Below are 21,130 nucleotides of genomic sequence, written 5' to 3' on the forward strand. Positions count from 1 at the left end.
TTGTACACCAAGGGCACGTGATGGGCCACGGGGTAAAAACGTCTCCAGAAACCCTGTTTTCCCCTGGCAATGCGATTGCTACCAGTGCGTCTCCGTGGAGATGTCCTTGTGCTTCTGAGCATCAACAACGCACCACCGGAAACGGCGGCAAATGCACTGGGGTCGCCCCGGAAAGCCGTCCATCATCCTGGCAAGAGGCGGGAACTCCTTTACCCACCTCGAGGGCGGACGGGCGCGGCCCAGCGGGTGGAGCCCACAGGTGCTTTACAAAGGGAGAAACCTCCACTCCGTGTCTCCAGGAGAGGAAGACAGAACCCGTGCGTCACAGTCAGACCCCGACTACGCTCCAGTACACCATCAGTTCACCTCCAGGAAGGATTCTAGATCTTTTTCTGCTATGGGATCTCTGAGCGCACAGCCTTGCTTTATCTTTGCCAAGAGTTAGGGTGGCTTGTCCTTTCCAGAAGCTGAGCTTCAACTGCGGCACCTGCTACGTTTATATTTGGAAGTGCTTCCTTTGAGGTTTCGTTTCTGTAAAATGAGCATCGTGGCCTATCCAACCGGGGTATTTTCTACGAGTATGTCAGTAAGCGTTACCTAGCATGTTTTATACGCCCCGTTTATATTGTACACTAAGGTTACGTGATAGGCCACGGGGTAAACATCTCCAGCAACCTTGTGTGCCTTTGGCAATGTGATTGTTACTAGTGCGTCTTTGTGGAGATGTCCTCGTGCTTCTGAGCATCAACAACGCACCACCGGAATCGGCGGTAAATGCAGTGGGGTCGTTTTGGAAAGCTGTCCATCATCCTGGTAAGAGGCGGGAATTCCTTTACCTACTTCGAGGGTGGACGGGGCGTGGCTCAGCGGGCGGAGCTTACAGGTGCTTTATGAAGGGAGAACCTTCTACTCTGTGTCTCCAGGAGAGGAAGATAGAACCCGCGCGTCTCAGTCAGATACAGATTACGCTCCAGTACATCATCAGTTCACCTCCAGGAAGGATTCTAGATCTTTTCTGCTATGGGATCTCTGAGCGCACAGCCGTGTTTTATATTTGCCAAGCCCAAGAGTTAGGGTGGCTTGTCCTTTCCAGAAGCTGAGCTTCAACTGCGGCATCTGCTACGTTTATATTGTACACTAGGGGTACGTGATGGGCCAAGGGGTAAACGTCTCCAGCAACCTTGTGTGCCTTTGGCAATGTTATTGTTACTAGTGCGTCTTTGTGGAGATGCCCTCGTGCTTCTGAGCATCAACAACGCACCACGTGAATAGGTGGTAAACGCAGTGGGGTCGTTTTGGAAAGCTGTCCATCATCCTGGTAAGAGGCGGGAATTCCTTTACCTATTTCGAGGGTGGGTGGGGCGTGGCTCAGCGGGCGGAGCTTACAGGTGCTTTATAAAGGGAGAAAACCTTCTACTTTGTGTCTCCCGGAGAGGAAGATAGAACCCGCGCGTCACAGTCAGACACAGATTACGCTCCAGCACATCATCAGTTCACCTCCAGGAAGGATTCTAGATCTTTTCTGCTATGGGATCTCTGAGCGCACAGCCTTGCTTTAGTTTCCAAAGAAACTATAAATAAATAGAAATATACATATAATCTGAAAAAAATAATTATCCACACAGGCATATGCAGTTCATAGTTGTTTGAAGAAGGTGGTTATGAAGGAAAGAGCCAACTCTTGAGTAGTTTCCTGAAAACAAGAAAGTTATCTGTGGCTCTTATAGTTGGGGGTAATGAATTCCATAGTTTGGCTGCTTGGACGGAGAAGGATGTACCACCTACAGTCTTTTTCTTGTATGGTGGTGTCCTAAGGCGGGGTGCCAGTCTTGAGCGGAGGGTTCTTTGTTGGATGTATTTGGTAATTTTCTTTCTGATGAAAAGCGGTCCTGTTCCATGTATAGCTTTGTGGGTGATACAAAGCAGCTTGAAAGTGCATCTTCTGGCAACGGGTAGCCAGTGTAGTGCTCTCAAGGCAGGGGAGATGTGGGCTTGCGGCTTTATATGTAGTAGTAGCCTGGCTGCGGAATTCTGTATACATTGTAGTTTTTTCATAACAGATAGAGATGATCCATGGTAGAGGCTATTGGCATAATCCAGTTTGGATAATACAAGTGAGATAGTAGCTTGCACCTTGTGTGGAAATCCGAGGTGAGGGAAAATGCGTCGTAAAGTCTTTAAGGTGATGAAGCTTGTGCGTGCTAATTTGTCTACTTGGGCATTCATAGTTAGTTTGGAATCCATGGTGATTCCTAGGTTTTTCACTTCCTTGGATAATTGAGGAGGTGGACCGAGATCGTCAGGCCAGACGCACAGAGGGTCATAATGTTTCCAGTCACCACATATGAGTATTTCAGTTTTGGAGGTATTTAGTTTGAGATGGCTCCAGGTCATCCACTGATCAACGGCTCTGAGGCAACTGAAGATTTGAGAGTTTTCAATGTTTTTGGGGTCTTCTAATTGAAGTATTTGTGTGTCATCTGCATAGTTGTAGCATGTGAGATGGAAATCATTGATCAGTTCTGGTAAAGATATCATGTAGATGTTAAAAAGCAAAGGTGAGATGATTGACCCTTGGGGGACCCCTGTTTTTGTGAGGTAGGGTTCGGATGAGAAGGGGGGTGAGTGGATGATATTTGCTCTTTTTTGGAGATAGGAAGTAATCCAGTCGGGCGCAATCCCTTGTATGCCGGCTTCGTGGAGTCTTTGAGTTAGGGTGTCATGGTCAACCGTATCAAAGGCAGCTGAGAGGTCCAAGAGAAGTAGTGCAGCAACTCCATTTCGGTCAACTGTGTTTTTAAGATCGTCCCAGATTGCCATGAGTGCCGATTCAGTGCTTCTTCCTGGGCGGAATCCAGTTTGGAAGTCTGAAAGTATAGAATTGTCTTCAATGAATTTTGACATCTGGGCGAATGCTGCTCTTTCTATCAATTTGCCCAGGAAAGGTCCATTTGTGATAGGTCTGTAGTTGTTGGGGTCTTGCGGGTCTAGATTGGTTTTCTTTAATAATGGTCGTATGTATGCCTTTTTCAGGTCTGTAGGAAAAGTTCCTGAAGTTAAAGAGTTGTTGATGATTCTTCTTACAGGTGTGGCAGCGGAAGTAGATAGCAGGATGCTCTTGAAGATCTGTGGTGGGAAAGGGTCAGAAGGGCAACCTGAAGGTCTGCTTGCTTTGACCAAATCCATAAATTCATCCTGGGATATTTGTTTGAAGGACTGTAGAGGTTGGGATGGTTTATTCTTAAAGGGTATTTTAGTAAAGGGGTTGGTGCTGATGGTTTTCTTCTGTTTTAAATAGGAGTCCAATGTGTCTGCCTTGGTTGTGTAGTGAGTTGCCAATTTGTTTGTGAAATCTTGAGTGGTGGGATGACTTCCTTCCATGCATGTGGGTTTTCGAAATTCATTGAGAATTTTGTAAAATTCCTTGGTTGTAGATTGAGCATTTAGAATTCTGTCTGAGTAGTATCTTTTTTTAGCTTTTTTGATTGATGATTTGTATATCCTGTTAAGTTTGTGTAGCTGCAGTTTGTCTTGACTGTTGTTTGTTTTGAGCCAGGTCCGCTGCAACTTTCTGATTTGTTTTTTAATCTTTTTAAGTTCTGTGTTTCTCCAAGGTGTTGGTTTTCTTTTGTCATGTTTAGTTTTTCTGAGTGGTATTAGGACATCAAAAGCTTCCTGTAGCCACTCATAAAGTTTAGGTACAGAATTGATTGTATCTAGATCTGTGTTTGCTGTTAGTTGTGTTTCTAAGTGATCCAAATTGAGTTTTCTCCATGGTCGATAGGTGTATGTATGTAAGTGGTTGTGGGGTGTGTTGATTTGTGGAGTTGTCTGTCGGAAAGTTATCAGATGGTGGTCTGAACAGGTGGTTGGTGTGATGCTATGAGTTATAAGTTAAGAGGTAATTATTATCATGTTTTATTTTAAGAATGCTGTTTGGGTGTATTTTGAATATTCTTATATTGGAACTGTTCCTTGGATTAAGGCGCCATAGCATAATAAGGAAATTGGTATGACATTGTTGGTTAGTATGTTGCAAGTCATGTTTTTAAGGAAGGAAGTGTGATTGTTTTTGGTTATTTGATATTTTGATGCAGTTTTTATATTTTTTATTCTCAAGTATGGATATAAGAAAGGTGCTTGTGTACTACTTCTACCTAGTACTATGTGCCCTGGATTTATTATGCAGCTCTGTATTTTGAACCATTTTATAGAAGAATCTACATAATATAGGCATTGACTCTGTAGGTTTCAGAAAGGATTAAGTGGAAGCTTACCTTGTTCACTTAGTATACTGTGCTACCTTTTAGTATCTTTCTTTAAGAACTATGCATTTAATAAGGAAATATTTGCTAAAGTGTTTATTAAGCTATTCATCTGTGTCTATTTTTAAAAAAATGTTAAGGTTTTTTGTAACTAAACAATAAAAAATGATCTATCTATCCCAGTCCACATCAGAGCTTCCTCATTTTTTTTCTTGAATTGTGAAAAAAGCTGAAGACCTGGCCTTTCAGTTTAACCAACCTACCACAGGAAGGGTAGGCATACACACCTACTAAGCGCCAGGATACCCTCACGGCTGATAGTGCGCTTTAAAATACACGACAGATGCTTTGCTTGTTTTCAGCGGCTAAACCATCGGGGTACAGCAGTTTCTATAGCGTTTTCTGTTAACAATGCAATGAAAATTAGCATACTTTACCTGCCCCATGGCCCTAGTGATTACCAGTAGAAGGAAGGCCAGGCTCTTGCCAGACCCGGTGTCAGTGCTGGCGACCACAACCCTGCCCGCCAGAGCAGCAGGCAACAATTGCATCTGCACAGGTGTGGGTGCTTCATAGCCGGCCCTGGCTAAGTTACCGCAAAGGGCTTCTGGGAGGCCGCAGTGTTCGAACTCCACAATGGGCCGTGGTAGATCGTGACCCTGTACCAGTAGACCCAGCTGCTGCCTAAGCCGCTGCACCTGCTCTTCCTGAAGGCGGGAGATAAAAGGGTGTTCCAAATACTGGTAGCGAACCTCGACAGCCTCCGATTGTTGGGCAGGCTCTAGGGGAGCAGGAGGCGCTGCGGGCTCTTGCGGTCTGGACCCTAGTGACCTTATATAAAAAGTAAATATGTGATTCAGAGACTAGCCAATTTCTACATGTTTTAGGGGTCTGTGCACATCCACTGGGCACTGGACAGCAGTGTGCCAGTGTACAGAAATTAAAAACCAGCAATACAATTCAGCAAAAGAAATCAGGGACACCACTGAAAAGGGGCATTTTCTCATCTCCCTGGAGGAACTTGAGGTCAAGCTGGAGGGAGCTTTTTCTAGATTGAAATATGCCCAAATAAAAGGTTAGTTATTGAAGTCTCGAGCAACGTTTGGGGCTGCAGGCTTTTTGGAGGAGTGTGTGTTAGCAGAGTCCCCCAGACTTAAGCGGGTTTCAAGTTGGTATTGGGAGATATTAGAAGTATTGGATGGTGAATTTATATTGCCCACTTTTCTTTGGAAAAAGGATATGCCGCAAGAGAAGGTAGTGCAGTGGTGAGAATCATCTATGCAATCTCTGTTCGAGATAGTAAAGCCAACTTCTCTGCGGAAGAACCATCTGTTTCCTATACATAGAGCCTACTTATCCCCAGGAAGACTCTCTAAAATAAAGAGCAACAAGGCAATCAACTGTCCTAAATGTGATTTGCAGAATGCTACCGATATACATATGTTTTATGAGTGCCCAGCGGTGGCGCTCTTCTGGAAAGAACTGTGTAAATTCCTCTCCAGTATGTTGGGATGAGAAATTCGGGCTACTGTTCCTTTGATTACTTTCGGGCATGTACAAGGGGAAGATGGTAAAAGGCATAACGGTCATAAAGCTCATAAGAACTTGATTTTCCATTCCAGTCTGGTGGCTAGGAGGGAAATATGTCAAAAATGGATGGTGAATGGCTTCAGGCTCTCTCCTATATGGCAAGAATGGATTTGGAGGTGGGAGGTTTAAGTAAGAGTAAAGGGGAAATCTGGGCTCCTTGGATTAACTAGGATAGCGGTCAAGCGAGGCTATAACGGAATAAGAAGGGTGTAAATTGGGGGCTTGCAGATCAATGTCCAATGATTATTTTTCCTCTCCCCCCTCCCTTGTTAGACTGATCGGTATGATTATTTTATTTACCGTTGGACGTCTACATGAGAGGAAATGGGGACTCCTCGGCATGATCAGCTTCGTTCTTGAGAGGGTGCAAACAGCAACTATGGGGCTGATTTAGGAGTTTTGTGAGGTGTATGATGACAAAACAAAAGGGGCATTTTCTCATATGAGGTTTGAGCCTGTACATTTTGTTTCAGCTGAGGGATACCTCATAAGTCAGAATCCAGAGCCTGTGAGCACATGTAAAAAATGTATATTTTGTTTCACCTGAGGTTTGGCTTAGTAGTCTGAATTTGGAGGCTCTGGGTGTGTATAAGCATTGGGATAACCCTGCTGAGTGAGGTCTGAGCCAGTATGTTCCGTTTCACCGGAGGGATTGCTCAGTAGCCGGAATCAAGCACCTGGAAGTCTGGATAACCTGGGAATAGCTCTGATGCAAGGTCTGAGCTGGCAGGGTCTCTCGTCTGATGACTAGCTCTGTAGTGGGAATTCTGGGCTGTGAGTCTATGCAAACATGTGGCTTTGTGACTCCTTGAGGTCGGGAGGTGGTGCAGTAGAATGGCATGTAGGTATCAACGGGAGCTACACACCTGCACCGTGGTACGCAGGTGTTGTAACTGCATATTCATTAATCCGTCACTTAACATGAGGGCATGAGTCTAAGCACTTAAAGGTGATTCAGCCCCAGTCTTTTCTCAATGTCTATAATACTATTGCCACCTGACATCACAGATCGTTACAATCTCTTTTTAGTAGCTTTTGTACACATTATCCTCTTTACAAAATTTTATTTATGTATTTCCTCACTGTACCCAATTGTTTTACATTTGACTATGCAGAGCTGTGAAACATAATCTAATTCCCATTGTAGAGTACCACTAATGAAACAAAAAGAAAGGAGAGTTTGCAACACAGAACATAAGTTTATGACATTTAAATACATATAGTAGTTACCTGGATCAAGGCTTTTCTTATATCAGAAACCTTGAATAAGAAGATATCATTTGTTCTGTTGTTGTATTCATAAATGGCAAATCGAGCTGCTTTCAAAACAGCAGGATCATCTGTTTTAGCATTTCTGGGAAATCCAGGCTGAATTGTTGGCTTCTCCATGTAGAGTGCTGCAGACAGACAAAAAAAACATGTTTTCTCATTACAAATTCAACAAAATCAAGAACAATGCTCCTCTTTACATGGATTAAACATGCAATGTATGTGTTGATTGTTCTGGCAAACACTGTGGTGCCTTACCCTCGGTCAGGCAGATACTCACATACAACACAGCCACTAACCTGATGAAAATCTACAGGTAAAGAGACTACTAATAGATTTGGATTTGCATTGCTATGGTGGCCAAGTACATCCGGGTCAGTTGCTTGCCAAACATCTATAACATACCAAGAACAGCACCACTGAAAAAGTGCATTTCACTAGGTGATTGAGGCACTATAGTGGGATTTGGCAGATGACATGTGCTGCACGTTGATTTGGTAGGCTAAGTACCAACCCACAAATATATGTATTGATACGCTATTGCCAGCACGTTGGACTGTTCCAGACCTATCAACCTTGGAAAAGTTTCCACAGTGTGAGCCTTCAGCTGATTCACAGGAGTGGTCATTGTAGCGCGCGCGGGAATGCATTGTGGGAGTTGAACATGAATCATGACATGTTTATTCTGAGAATTACCAGATAGTTAATTAACTGCTGCATGTTCATGGACTGTGCATTAATTCATAACATTGAAGTATATACATTAACAGCTATGCAGCGTTTCCTTTGCCAGCCAATACTGGCCTGGTAAATAAAGTGACAGCTCTGTTCTCTGCCCAATCCTAGCTTAGGCTTTCACATCAGAGTTGCTGCTTTTCCATAATGGGAATGAACAATGCAAAACCTTACGTTTTAATAACTCATTGTCTGGCTTTAATACATTTTGGCATGAGACCAGCCTAATAGAAAACATAGATATTATCAACAATTACTTGTACAAAATCAATATTCCCTATTATATGACTTAGTTACCGATTTGGCTTTATGAAGCAATTCATTGGATGGTTCCCAACTATAACATGGAACACTACTTTCTGGGTAGGCATATTTATCATATAAAATATTGGACAGTGTCCCATAAAGTTTTAATGATGCTCTTCAATCACTTATTTTTTCTAACAATGCTAAACACTCTGTAAAGTTCTGCATTTGAACGAAGTATTAAAATACCAACTTTGCAACCTTAAAAAGCAGTTTTAATCGCTTTTCATTACTTGTGCCAGTTACAATCATACACTGCAAGTGGTACCATAAAATACCCAGCCGATTATGTCACCTGCCATCTCCATAATTCATGAAGGGCCTCTGTGAATGCAGATTATCCTATTTCCTTATCAGAAATGCTTTGTTATTCTGAGAACTCACCAAAAAGCTGCAGGACCTCTTCTTCTGAAAATATGAGAAGACTGGAAAGTATTATTACAAATACTCAACATTTGACCAAGCAGAATTAACGGGGTTTGTAATATCAACCCATTTTGCATTGACAATTAAAGGGTTATTAAGTGGAAATTTCTTATTAATATAATGAAGACTAGACCTAAAATACTAATGTGCTGCCTTGAAAGCATGCCTATACTTTGCTTCCAAGATGTCTCCATCATTGAATAGTTGAAGCAGGATAGTTTATGTAGACAGCTCTAGGAAAACAACTTTTGGTGACTTGTAGATGTTTCCATCATTTAAATCAATGTTCCACAGAAGAGTGGCCTTGAGTATCTCTGGCAGTATGATACACTGTGCCAGCTTCTTGCCAAGATCCAGCACGGCTTAATGTAAAATATGAATGCATGGTTCCTGCCGCTGCAAAAGAGTTTTGAACTATATTAAAATTGACAGTGCTGATGAAAGAAACAGTAGGTGGACCTCTGTTAAGAAATCTTCATACAATTTTTGAAGATGCTGAAAACATAACTCCGAAAGTAAGACTTTAAACCGGTATGTTTCGTTATTGCCTTTTCAACACAGTACACCTGTGACAGCCATCTAGTTGTTACATGCTTTAGTACTTTTGCATACTCCAAATTGCAAAATTCCATAAAGTTTAGTAATACACCTTTTATTTTAGAGCTTTTTTCAAACCAATATAAAAGGTCCATCAATTTATCCTCTACATTGTAACCAGTAACAGATATATAGCCATCATTGCCGTCAGAAGCTGTTATATGAGCAAGGTGGCAGGGACATCCAGACAAAGATACTCAGGACTCCTTTCAAGCCTGGTAGCCAATGCATTTTTGCAGCCAAAAATAGTAGCTGTGTTATCAATGTTCATAGAGACACATTCTGTGAATGGTATCTGATCATGCTGAGATGGGCCTTTCAAGGCAGAAAATATGGAATCAGCAGTTGTTCCACCTTCTCCAGATGTTGGGCACATATCATAAAAATGGTTTGTGACAATAAGCGCTGCTTCCACATCAAATACATTTAAAACCACAGCATTCAATTTCTTGACACCGGTGTCATTGGAGCCATCAATCCCGATGATAAAGGCTTTATCAGAACACAAAGCTATCAAATAATGTTTGCATTCTGGGCCCAGGGCACCATTCAAAATACAGGTTGTTTTTCTCCCTGCTGAGGTATAGTTTTTTTGCAATTGCTGAATCTGGAAAGAGTGATTTGAACAAAGGGCCAATATGGATTGTGGTTGAAAGTAGTAAATTATGCTGCACCAAAAATTGTGAAACTTTTATTTCATCCCAAAGAACATTTTTTGTCAAGTTCATTGGCAGAAGCACTCACATCAAATGTCAGTGTTTGCTGTGATTTAATTGCATTTACTCACTTCCTGTGACCCTCGAACTATAGAACTATGGTGCATCAGTATTTCTCTGACTCCTTGATGTTCACATTTCATTATTTTTAAGCAAGCAAGACACATACGAAAACGGCTTATTATTCACTCCACAGACAGGGTACACTTTACCCCAAGCTAGTTAATTTGTTTTGTATTTTGCTGCGCCATACAAACGCCTTGTCTCAATAGCCTGACCACTTCCTTCCTGGCTACTCTTTCTCTTTTGTGGCATAGGTCACCTATCTTCACCATCAGAACTCGACAAATATCCTTCTGTAGTACTCTCCGTTACCAACATTCTGTGACAAACAGAAATAAAGTTAAAAAGATATTGGTCACACGGCAAAAATCATCCTCTCTTGAAAACCCATATTAGACTAATGACATATAAAAACTCTGACTGCATCTAATAAAATACATTCACAAAAGAGCACAGAAACTGAGAAAGCCAAATTTGCCTGGGGAAATGCAAACAAAAATGTAGGTCGTTTAGTTCATATGGGCTTAATAAGAAAAATATCAAAGTTTGAGATGTAAGTAAAACCTAAACCATCAATCAACGTGACCTGTACTAGTTGAAAATGTACATTTATTATGGTTTAATATTTAGCACACAGCTTTAAAGAAATAGCCCACTGAGAATGAAAATATGGCAGATGCACTCCATACACTCACTGCCACTAAGTACCTCTAACTTTATATAAAGGATAAAGTACCTCTCCTATACATTGTAAGGATTTTTCAAGTACCAAGGAGTTCTATAACCATATATAGGAATGAGGTCGAACATGTATGCCGGTGGTACTTTATTCCATATAATACATGGTCACACCATCACCTTTTCCCACAAGCCACTTAAACCTTAGAGTGTAGCTTTTTCATATTAAAGGGTGAGCATGTTTAAACATGAAGAATACAAATAAAACATCTAGTACAAAATAAAACATCAAAAACCTGCTGGATATTTGTTGCAGACAGATATTAGAAAGACTTCAAATGAAAACAGTTAAAAAATAAAATTGCAGTAGCTCAGAACACATAGAAACATGCAGAAAGATCTAGCTTTTCTCTATTTAGGAGGGCAAAGCAAACATATTCTTTCTATTTGTTTGCTTTTGTAAACTATCAAAATAGAGAAGAAAGAAAAGCAAAAGTGTAATCTGCTGCTGTGGATGGACTTGTTTCAGCCAAGCAACAATCCTGTCACACCTTCGTTTTATCTGGGAGAGCTGTGAAGACATAATGAATGGCCACATCTGAAACTGTCTCAGGAAAATAGACCCTGTGTTCTCTTGTGCAGTTGTTTCAGGTGCCTAGATGCTAGACCAATTGCAAAAGTACAACAAATTTCCATCCCACTGGAACTGCACATAGGATTGTAGTACAAGCCTTCCAGACACAAACCAGAAAAAAAGTGGCCAGCACCTGCACACCCTTCCTCAGGCACACATAAGACTCACCATTGAAAGCAGCAGTGCAAGCTTTCCAAACACAGAAAAGGAACAGCATGGCATTACTTTTGGAAACCACTGTTGCACGAAGCACATGTAGAACTGGTACCAGCTATACCTTGGCCATCCCACAACACAGAACCAGCAGTGGAAACCTTCCTAACAAAACCAATACTGCAGTTGGCGTACAGTGCAAGGTCAGGTGCATATAATTTTGCATTGGGCATACTATGACCTGTAACCTGAGTTATTGTCAGGTTTTAAAATCCTTTTTAAACAACTTGCTTTACTGTCAGTGAGTCTGAGACTTGTGCAGAGTGCTGCTGGCAGCTGCAGTGCACGACACACTGCTGCTTGCTTCTCCTGTCAGTCCCTGATGCACTAGAGGCGTGCTGCTCACTATGCTGGGGTGGGCGAACGTGTGGAGGATGGGCACAGATTGATCCAACTCGGGACATGTGAGGCTTCTGCGCGGGTAAGGGGGGGCAGGCATGTATTTAATTACACTGTCATTGGTAGCGCTCAGCTGCCACCTTTACGTTGAGGCAGGGACCCACCCGGAGTGTAGGGCCCCATGGAGAGCAGAAACAATCTAGTCTCTCCACAGGAGCATTCCGGACAGGGGAAATGATACGGCAGGACAGAGATTGGCTGGAGCTAGGTTGGGGAGGGTCTAAGGGTGGGGGCATATAGGGGGAGTAGGATAGGAAACAGCCTCTTCCGCGACAGCCTGCTGCGCTGATGCGAAGTTGGCCGTGGGGGATTTTCGTGTAATAAAAGTAGGGGGTGGGTTTCTGGGATCGGGGAACTTGCAAGAAGTAGTGGCTGCCGGGGCTGTGCTCCGTGATGCCAGTGAGGCCGGCTGGGCAGATCTGCCCAGGCCCGATGTGCGGGACCGGGCCTGGGCAGGCAGGGCGGGCCAGGGGCATTGTGAGGTGCAAGGTGCGGAGGCGACTGTGGCCACATGCTGGCCACGCATATGCGCAGTGAACAGACAGCTGTGGAGGGGGGGAGGGGATGCAACATCCACCCCCCCCTTCCTTTTCAAACTATGGCCCCAGCGGAGGGCAGCAGGCTGCATGTTGGTTCCTTGTCCAGGTATGCTGGCCTGGGCAGGGTGAACAGAGCAGGGACATGTCACCCCTATTGAGAGGGGCCCAGACGGTTGGAGGGGCGGGGAGCAGGGAGGGGCCACCAGCCCAGTCCCAGTTTTGCCGGGGGAAACGGGGGAGCTGGGGCACATTAGTTTGGAGACTGTAATGGCATTTGGCAGGTAGGGAGCAGAGGCATGGTGGCGGCTCAGGGCCAGGTTTACCCAGGAGTCCCAAAGGTGCAGCAGAGGGTGCCCCCTGGTTGTGCAAGTCAATGGCCGGAGGGAGAGTGCCATGTGGAGACAGGAGCAACTAGTGGTGGTCAGGCTTTACCTGTAATGGACAAGGGCCATGATCGAGGAGCTAGTAGGGGGTGTCGGAGACTGAAGGGAGGTGGGCTCAGATACGCGGGGAATGGTAGAAGGCAAGGGAATAGGCCACGCAAAGTAGGGAAGAGGGCTGTCGTCCTGGTAAGGATGGCCTGGGACTAGCCAGAGTAGTGGGTGGGGGCACCATGAGGGTATCACAGGAAGGGGCTGGAGGCTGGAGCGGCCGAAGGGGTAGGAAGCGCGCAGAGAGCACGTGGTGCACACAGCCATGCGAAGCGCAGAGAGTCGAAGTCAGCGGTGGAGGCTGGCAGAAAGATGGTGAAGCCAATGGGGCGCAACACAGCCCTTGGACGTTGGCCCGAGCACTAGAGGGGTCTCCGGCAGCCTTCTCTACAATGCAGGAATGTGGTTACCACACACATGGCACACGCCATGAGGGGTAAGGAGCTGGGGAGTTGCATGATGCAATGTTTGCTGAAGGTGCAGAGGACACGTGTGTGCTGAAAGACGGGGATGTGGGGCACTCCATTACAAGGTGGTTTTGGAGATTGGGAGGAAATGGAGATCCATGAGCAGGTGGGGACTTTGGAAGAGGGAAAGGGAAGGTGCGCTGGAGTGGTGCAAGACCCCTTTTCAGTTAATGTTTTGTAGAATTTCAAGATGGGCACATGGAGTTTTTCGCAAAAGAGTATTGCGGTCGCAAGTCAATGGTGGACGCGGGAGCACAGGCACAGGTGGTGCGAGGTATGGGTGAATAGTGATCTGTTGTAATATTTTGCTGGGTAGTCACGGTGCCCTGCATGGCAAATTCTTGAGATAGGTGATGACTCTATACACGGAGTGCCTGGTACAGGTGCAGCACAGGCGGAGCGCAGGGAGGGGGTAGAGGACAAGGAGTCAAAGGTTTGGGTGGGGAGGAAACTTAACTCAGACAAAACGGAAGTCCTCATCCTCGGCAACACCCCGACCGCCTGGGACGACTCCTGGTGGCCCACGGCCCTTGGCACCGCACTGACCCCCTCAGACCACGCTCGCAACCTCGGCTTCATCTTGGACCCTCTCCTCACCATGACCAAACAAGTCAACGCCGTGTCCTCCTCCTGCTTCCTCACCCTCGGCATGCTCCGTAAGATCTTCCGCTGGATCCCCGCTGACACCAGAAAGACCGTGACCCACGCCCTCGTCACTAGCCGCCTGGACTACGGCAACACCCTTTATGCTGGGACCACCGCAAAACTCCAGAAACGTCTGCAACGAATTCAAAACGCCTCCGCCCTCCTCATCCTCGACATACCCCGCAACAGCCACATCTCCGCCCACCTGAGACACCTGCACTGGCTTCCCGTCAGCAAAAGGATCACCTTCCGACTTCTCACCCACACACACAAAGCCCTCCACAACAAAGGACCAGAATACCTCAACCACTGCCTCAGCTTCTACGCCCCCACCAGTCTTCTCCGCTCCACCAGCCTCGCTCTCGCCACCGTCCCCCGCATCCGCCCCTCCACAGCGGGTGGGAGGTCCTTCTCCTACCTGGCGGCCAAGACTTGGAACACCCTCCCCACCATCCTCAGGACCACCCAGGACCACTCCATATTCCGGAGACTCCTCAAGACCTGGCTCTTCGAGCAGCAGTAACCCCTTCCCCCTAGCACCTTGAGACCCGCACGGGTGAGTAGCGCTTTATAAATGTTAATGATGATGATGATGATGAGAGACAATATCGATAGGGGAGATGGAGGGTGAGGATAAGGAGACTGGGACACAGGATGCTGCTCCTTTACATGGGTTGGACAAGGCCTCTTGGTTTCTCATGTTGCGGAGTAAACTAAGACGGGGATGTGGGGAAGCAGGAGGGCATCAATGTTTTCAGGCTGCTTCCCAGGGACTCAAGTTTTTCAGCCACATCCTGCCCAAAAAGGGGGGGGGGGTGGTTTCATTAAAAACCTCAGGTGCTGGTACTTTAACAAAGGGTTTTGGCCCATACATCAGGGCACTTTTGATCTTGAATTTTCAGAATGTGGGGGGAAAAAACACCCGGTCATGGAAAAGATGGATGTGCTCCATGCTTCTCCGTCCCCAGCACTGTGGAACAGTGGAAGGACAGAGAGGGATGGGGAGCGGCTGGGCTACGGGGCTCCTATTCCAATTAGGTGGCAAGGAGGAGCGATAGAAAAAGAAAAAAATGCTGCATGGCTGTGCATGGGTACGGTCATGGCGCGCAAGTTTAGGAGGGGGTTTTCAACATCACTTTCAATGTGGGACACCAAGGGCTACATATGTGTCGCTGGACTGACAATTTACGGTCAGCACCATAAGTGGCAGGTGTGGAGGTGACTAAGTGCACAAGGAATTGGCAGGGGGCAAACATGGTGGGAACATGTCATGTGTGGCAGTGGCGTTGTGAAGATTGCATCATGAAAAAGAGGAATTTCAGCTTTATACACACTTGGCGGATGAGGCTATTCGGCTGATTCGGGGGTATGGGAGAGGCGCTGAATTGGCCAAAGGTGACATTTGAAGCGGCTGTCGATTTGATTATCTCTGTGGAGGTACTGTGACAGTGCTGAGAATTGCAATCGGGGGAGACAATATATGTGGAAGGAGTGCTGCCCACGGAGTGTGCGATCCATTGTGCTTTGTCAGAAGCCTTCGCTACATTTCTGCATTGGGTTCTTTCATGAAGGGAGTGGGCATCGAACGGTGCTACACTAGCTAGACGACTTCTTTTTGAGGGAAAAAACGGTTTCAGGGTAGTGGGGTAGAGATTTGTGTTTTTTTTTCTTTTTTTTTCAGCAGCTCGCAAAGGTGTTTGGTGTTTTCGTTGGCTCCTTTACAGACAGAGGGTACCAGTGATGTATTGACGATTAAGAATCGAGCTGGACACAGTGACCTTTACGGCAAGACTGCCACAAGGCATTGGCAGAGAGATTTCTGCATTAAGTGGTGGAGCAAGTTACTGCGATCAATTGAATTGCTCATGACATATGAGCTATTGGATTACTTAAAAAAAATATATATATATTTGCATGCTGGGCGGTGCGAGGGGGCAGGACATGTTGCAGTTGTGTGGGATTTGTTGCGATGCCGGGTGCATACTTTTCACTTCACAGGGGGCCTGAGGGAGGACACCTGGGTGTGGGACATGTTTCTAACATGGTTTTTAACCAACAGGACGTTCATGGTTTTTTGGGAAAGTGGGTACTGTATGGAAGGTGCTCATATTGTTGGATGCGACAGGGGCTGTTGGGTTTGGCCTTTTTGGGAATGGACGGTACAGCACGGCAATATGGCTGGGGCCATGGTTGTCACATAGCAGGAGTACTGTGTTCTAAAAAAATAATAATCCACTGCTCGTGGCTTGGATAGTAGGGGGAGAGAGGTTGGCCACTCGAACCATAAGTTTTTACATGTGGACAATCTGACAGTAGTGGTTTTGTTGAACAGACAGAGGGACAAGGGACCTTAGGGTACTGTGGCTGCTGCAGATTTTTCATGCTTTGGTACTTAGCTCAGTACAAATATTTTAAGGCAGCATGCATTGAGGGTATACATTTCAGCTGCAGCTGCCCTGTACTGTTTGCAGTGGCAACTTGGCTCAAGCGAGGACGAACGCAGGAAAGTGGTCCTGGTGGACTTTTGGGAGTGGGGGCGTGATGGTCATTAGGCTGGCCGAGGGATAGTTAGCTGCACCCACGTAGAGGAGTTTCCCACCTGACATGGTTGGATTTCCAGATTTTTGTAGGATGTGACGGGACAATTTGGTTGCTGGTTAGTTGTACTATGGAGACCCGAGGGTTGATTTGGTTTGTCTTGGGGTTGGAGGGGTTTCTCGCCCACCACAATGGTGGGCAAGTGCATTTTCTATGGGCATTTTGTTTCATTGCGATCCCACTAGCGATATTGTGGAAAGGTTGATGGTGTTGAGGGAAAGGGGGACAGGGGTAGGGCACAGCGGCGAAAAGGGTTAATGCATTTGTGCGCTGGCTGGAGATGTTGCACGTATTGCCAGTATGCTGGTTGGATGCACATGAAGTGGCACGGTCAGGTTCTGCATGGAATGTATGTTTGGGGCTCTCCGGGTATTAGGAGATGACAGATGGAGGAGAGTCTGTTGGCATGCAGGGGGTGGTCAGTTTGCGTGGTGGTCGGCGGGCATATGGCTTTGTCAGTATGAAAAAAAAAATTGGGACTAGGGGAGATGGGCTTGGTGGAGCAGAGGGGGCTTTGCAGCAGCCTGTCCGGTATGTGAATGGGGGACAGTAAGGGACACACGGGGTGACAGAAGGGGAGGATGCTTTTTGTCACCCAAAGGGGAAATATCATACACGGTTCCAATTTCTGTCGGTCTTGAGGGTGACAATGTCTAGGGTTAGGTGGTAGGCAATTAATCGCATGCTTTTCCTTTATTTTGGGTCAGCCGCTGCAACAGCCAGTTTAGGTTGGGGCCGGGCTCATTTCGGCGCATTGGGGGTGGCGGTCCAAATGCAGTAACCGTCATGTGAGGGCAGGAGCTGTGAGAGACAGGGCGATAGGCAACTAAACCATTCTGGTCTTCCTAAAAGGATCTGACAAGGATAGTCTCAGTGCCAATATTCTACAACAGGTTTTGTCAGAGGGAGTAATTGAACCCAAAACCCTTGTCCATTAAGCTAACTAGTGAGATTTAATGTAATCAAGCACCTGTGTACAGACTTTAACAGGGTGTAGTAACAATCGACAGTGAAAGCCTATTGGCGTTAATATATGCTCCTCATAAGTCAGATTTCCTACCTTTGTCATACAGTTTAATAGCAGATCAACCTATGGCATCTGTCATAGCTTTCCCTCAATTAACCAACTAGGCATAGGCTTTCTACCATCATCTTCCCCAGCTTGCTATATTGAGCATAACTTTTCCACAAGGCCGTCAAAGCCATAAAATGTTAAATACATACAAAATTAGTTGCCAAAAAATACACAACTTTTCTTCTGGGGGCTTAACATGTATTGTAACAGTGCAAATCTTCTACCCTGAGGGTTTGTCAAACGGGACAACCAACACCAGCATCCTTGCCTAGGATGGTAATCTGTGAGCTTCTGTCTAACGTAATACCTGCCAACACTCTTCAATACAGTGTATTGCTAATTCACGTTCAACTGCCTATTGGCAATAACAAATGTTTATTCACAATAAATAAGTTAGGCCTACTGCTTTTGTCATAACTTTTCATAATAAACCAGTCAGCCCTATGGCATCTTGCATAGCTTTTCTCAATTGACCAATCAAGCCTTTGTCTATGGCTTGTCACCATTAGCTGCTCAGGCCTAATGTATGGTGTATAGACTGACATTCATAAAACATGCAGACCTAATATTACAAATGTGAACAACAGTTTCTGTTGGCAAAATACGACCCAGCTGCTCTCAAAAGAGCTTAACATAGATTGTTACATTGAAAACATTTACCCCAATGGTTTGTAATAGCATTTCAACTTTAAAACTGTAGTGCTTTAACATAAGTTTTTCACAAAAAGAACATATGTCAACCCTACTGCTTTTGTAATAGCATTTCACAATAAACAAATCTTACTGTTGGCTCTGAATGTAGCTTTTATCATTGAACCAGTGAAGCCTTCTAATACCGCTATATAAAGCATAGGCTTTCCTTCAGGGCTACACTGAGGCATACAGTGACAAAATTACAAATATATAAAATTACAGTTAACAACCCAAACATAATACCTCCTAAGAGGGGTTCACAGGGATTGTCACAGTGTGAATATTCTACCCCATGGTTTGTTAATGGAAATAACACCAGCTCCTACCTTAGTAATCTGTGAAACTCCAAGTTAACAAAATACCTCACTAGAACATATTGTAGTAACAATTTACCTTTAAATGCTTATTCGATTTAGCAAATGATATGACACCAGGCCGACTGTCTTGCAGCTTTTAAGAATAAAGAGGCCCATATCTTGGGAATATTAAATTGGCACCATAACAATCTTATTCCTGCTATAATTTTCAAATGCTTCCCCACAAGATGAAGAATTAAATAAAATCACTATTTTTCATTGGAAACAGTCAATTTCTGCCTAATCAAATGTTGGATTTGGGGAAATGAAAATGTGAGTGGAAGCAAATTCCTTTCTCAGTAGTGTTTCTGAATAATCTATTTCTGTTGATCACATATGGCCTGGCAATAGCTACGCTGTCAAGCCAGACCTAAAAAGCTACCATGCACCAAGTAACGCTGAGAAATGGTGAAAGTGTTCTTCATCACAGGCAGACACTTTCTCCATTACCAGTAGATTTTCTGTGCCATATTAAACTAATGAGGGTGTTACACGCCTCTGCAGGAGGATATTTTTAATTTGATTAACATCACTGCTACTGTGGTTGTCCATCACAATGCATTCCATTGAGAAATGTATTTATTGCAATTTTCACAAAACTACCTCCGCGTTGGTAAACAGATTAACAGGTTTGTCCACATTGATCTATTTCAGATGGAATTCTGACTGTGACTGGATATATCAGGGGTGTGGAATTGTATAAATTATCTACTAGTCCAAAGAACAAGATGCTTCAGAAATCTATCTGTTCTCTGAAAGAATCAACTTTTTTGTTGTTGTGGGTGGCACACAGTTAGGCAAAACATTATTGCAGCTTTTTCTTGGTTGTAGTGCTGCTTTGATTTTTATAGGGCTCATCTTAAATCAGGGTTTTGATTTTTCCACTTTTCTGCAAATCTACATAGAGGGGCTGGAAGTAAGGGGCAAGCAGTAGTCCCAGGGTGGAAGTTTGTGCACACTCACAGACTAACATGTTTAAGGGTATTCACCAACTCCTCCAATCTCTTCCCACATGGGACAACATTGGAAATATACTCCTAACAATAGCAAGAGTACAACATTTTCGAGGTTGCGAAAAAGGGAGTGTAGGGTAAGTGTGTGTACATTTGTTTGTTAGGTTTATGGTGTCCCATACTTCTGTTAACTCTAGTGCATGCCTGAAAGTTGTAAATTTGCACCAGTGCATAGGCATACAGCAAGGATGTTTATTTTTGTGACTTTATTTAAGAACTGGACACCTGGTGCAAAGCTTGACACCTGAGCAAGATGGCAGCTCTCTAGTGGAGTTGCCACTAGGGCTGTGCTATCGAGCTTTCTCCTTACCCACCATTGATGTTCCAAAAGGCATAGGAGTGAGGAGGGTAATCTGGATCCTGTTTACCACTGTGGGATGCCATTCTTACAACACATCTGTGCAAAATAACATCCCATTCCACCAAAATGGAAGCTGTGCAGCTAAGCCTTGCTGAAGCACATTGTACGTGAGGCCTCCTATGTGAGCAGTGAGCTAAGCCCAGGGCCTGGCGCCGTTAGCTCCTGCTTCAGATGATCACAGGTTTTGCGCCACATATGACAATGCTCCTGCCTTCTGTGTCTGAGAAGAACACAGACAGCTCACACTGTGATGTGGCCTGAGCACATCCCCAGCAGAAGGATCCCAAAGACAATAAGCTGTGAGCAAGGCCCAGCAAGACAGACGCCCATAAGCAAGAGGGCATCCATAGGCATAGCTCCCTGCTAAACAGATAGTCATCTGGCGACTGGTCATACCTTGGCGAACACCACTCTCCTCCCCTGCGACACACCACAAAGATAAGAAGGGATCTGGAACACCTGGCTCCGGTCATAGGTGCCCAATAGAACTGGTTGGGTGCTGCACTCCCTTCTGCCTGCTGAACTTTGAAGGGTTTCGGAGGACAATTCCTGGGTAGGGTAGCTGTTCAAAGGGGAACTTGGACAAATGAACCACAGAGGCCCAGGAGAACAAAGCACAGGGACACATGGCATCACTGATGCACTGTATTCTGTGGCTCACAATTGGTGTCACCCCACGACCTCAAGGAAAACCAAAATCATCTAGACAACTCATCACAGAGGCAGTGATTGAGAAACAGAACAAAGAAGGTAAAGATGCCAAAAGCCAACAAGACACACCCCTAGAAGTCATGAATGAGTTGGCTGCACTCAGAACGACTCGGAGGGCAGGGTCAACACATTAAAAACATTTACAGATATCCAAACATCTCCTTTAACCCCAGACTGTCAAGTGCAGAGACCAGCCTTGATCAGATCGACCAAAGGTTTACAGCCTCTATGGACTGGGAACACAATTAATGGTACCTCAAAAGAAACAAAATGGAGCTGGGGACCAGAAGCACTGCAACAACCTCTGGATTTCAGGCGTGCTCGAAAAACTGGAGGGAGATAATATAAAG

The 21,130-nt window shown here is 45.0% G+C and overlaps 1 protein-coding gene across 1 annotated transcript in view; it reads right to left on the minus strand.

The window, feature by feature from the left end:
- Positions 1-21,130, minus strand: part of CST7 (cystatin F) — a 194,520-nt gene that overhangs the window by 57,960 nt on the left and 115,430 nt on the right. Inside the window, exon 2 of the mRNA XM_069235040.1 lies at positions 7,086-7,252. Within this exon, the coding sequence (XP_069091141.1) occupies positions 7,086-7,252 (167 nt within the window). The remainder of the gene's footprint in view (positions 1-7,085; positions 7,253-21,130) is intronic.

The sequence above is a fragment of the Pleurodeles waltl genome, chromosome 5 (genome assembly GCF_031143425.1).
Source record: "Pleurodeles waltl isolate 20211129_DDA chromosome 5, aPleWal1.hap1.20221129, whole genome shotgun sequence".
In the NCBI taxonomy this organism is placed as follows: Eukaryota; Metazoa; Chordata; class Amphibia; order Caudata; family Salamandridae; genus Pleurodeles; species Pleurodeles waltl.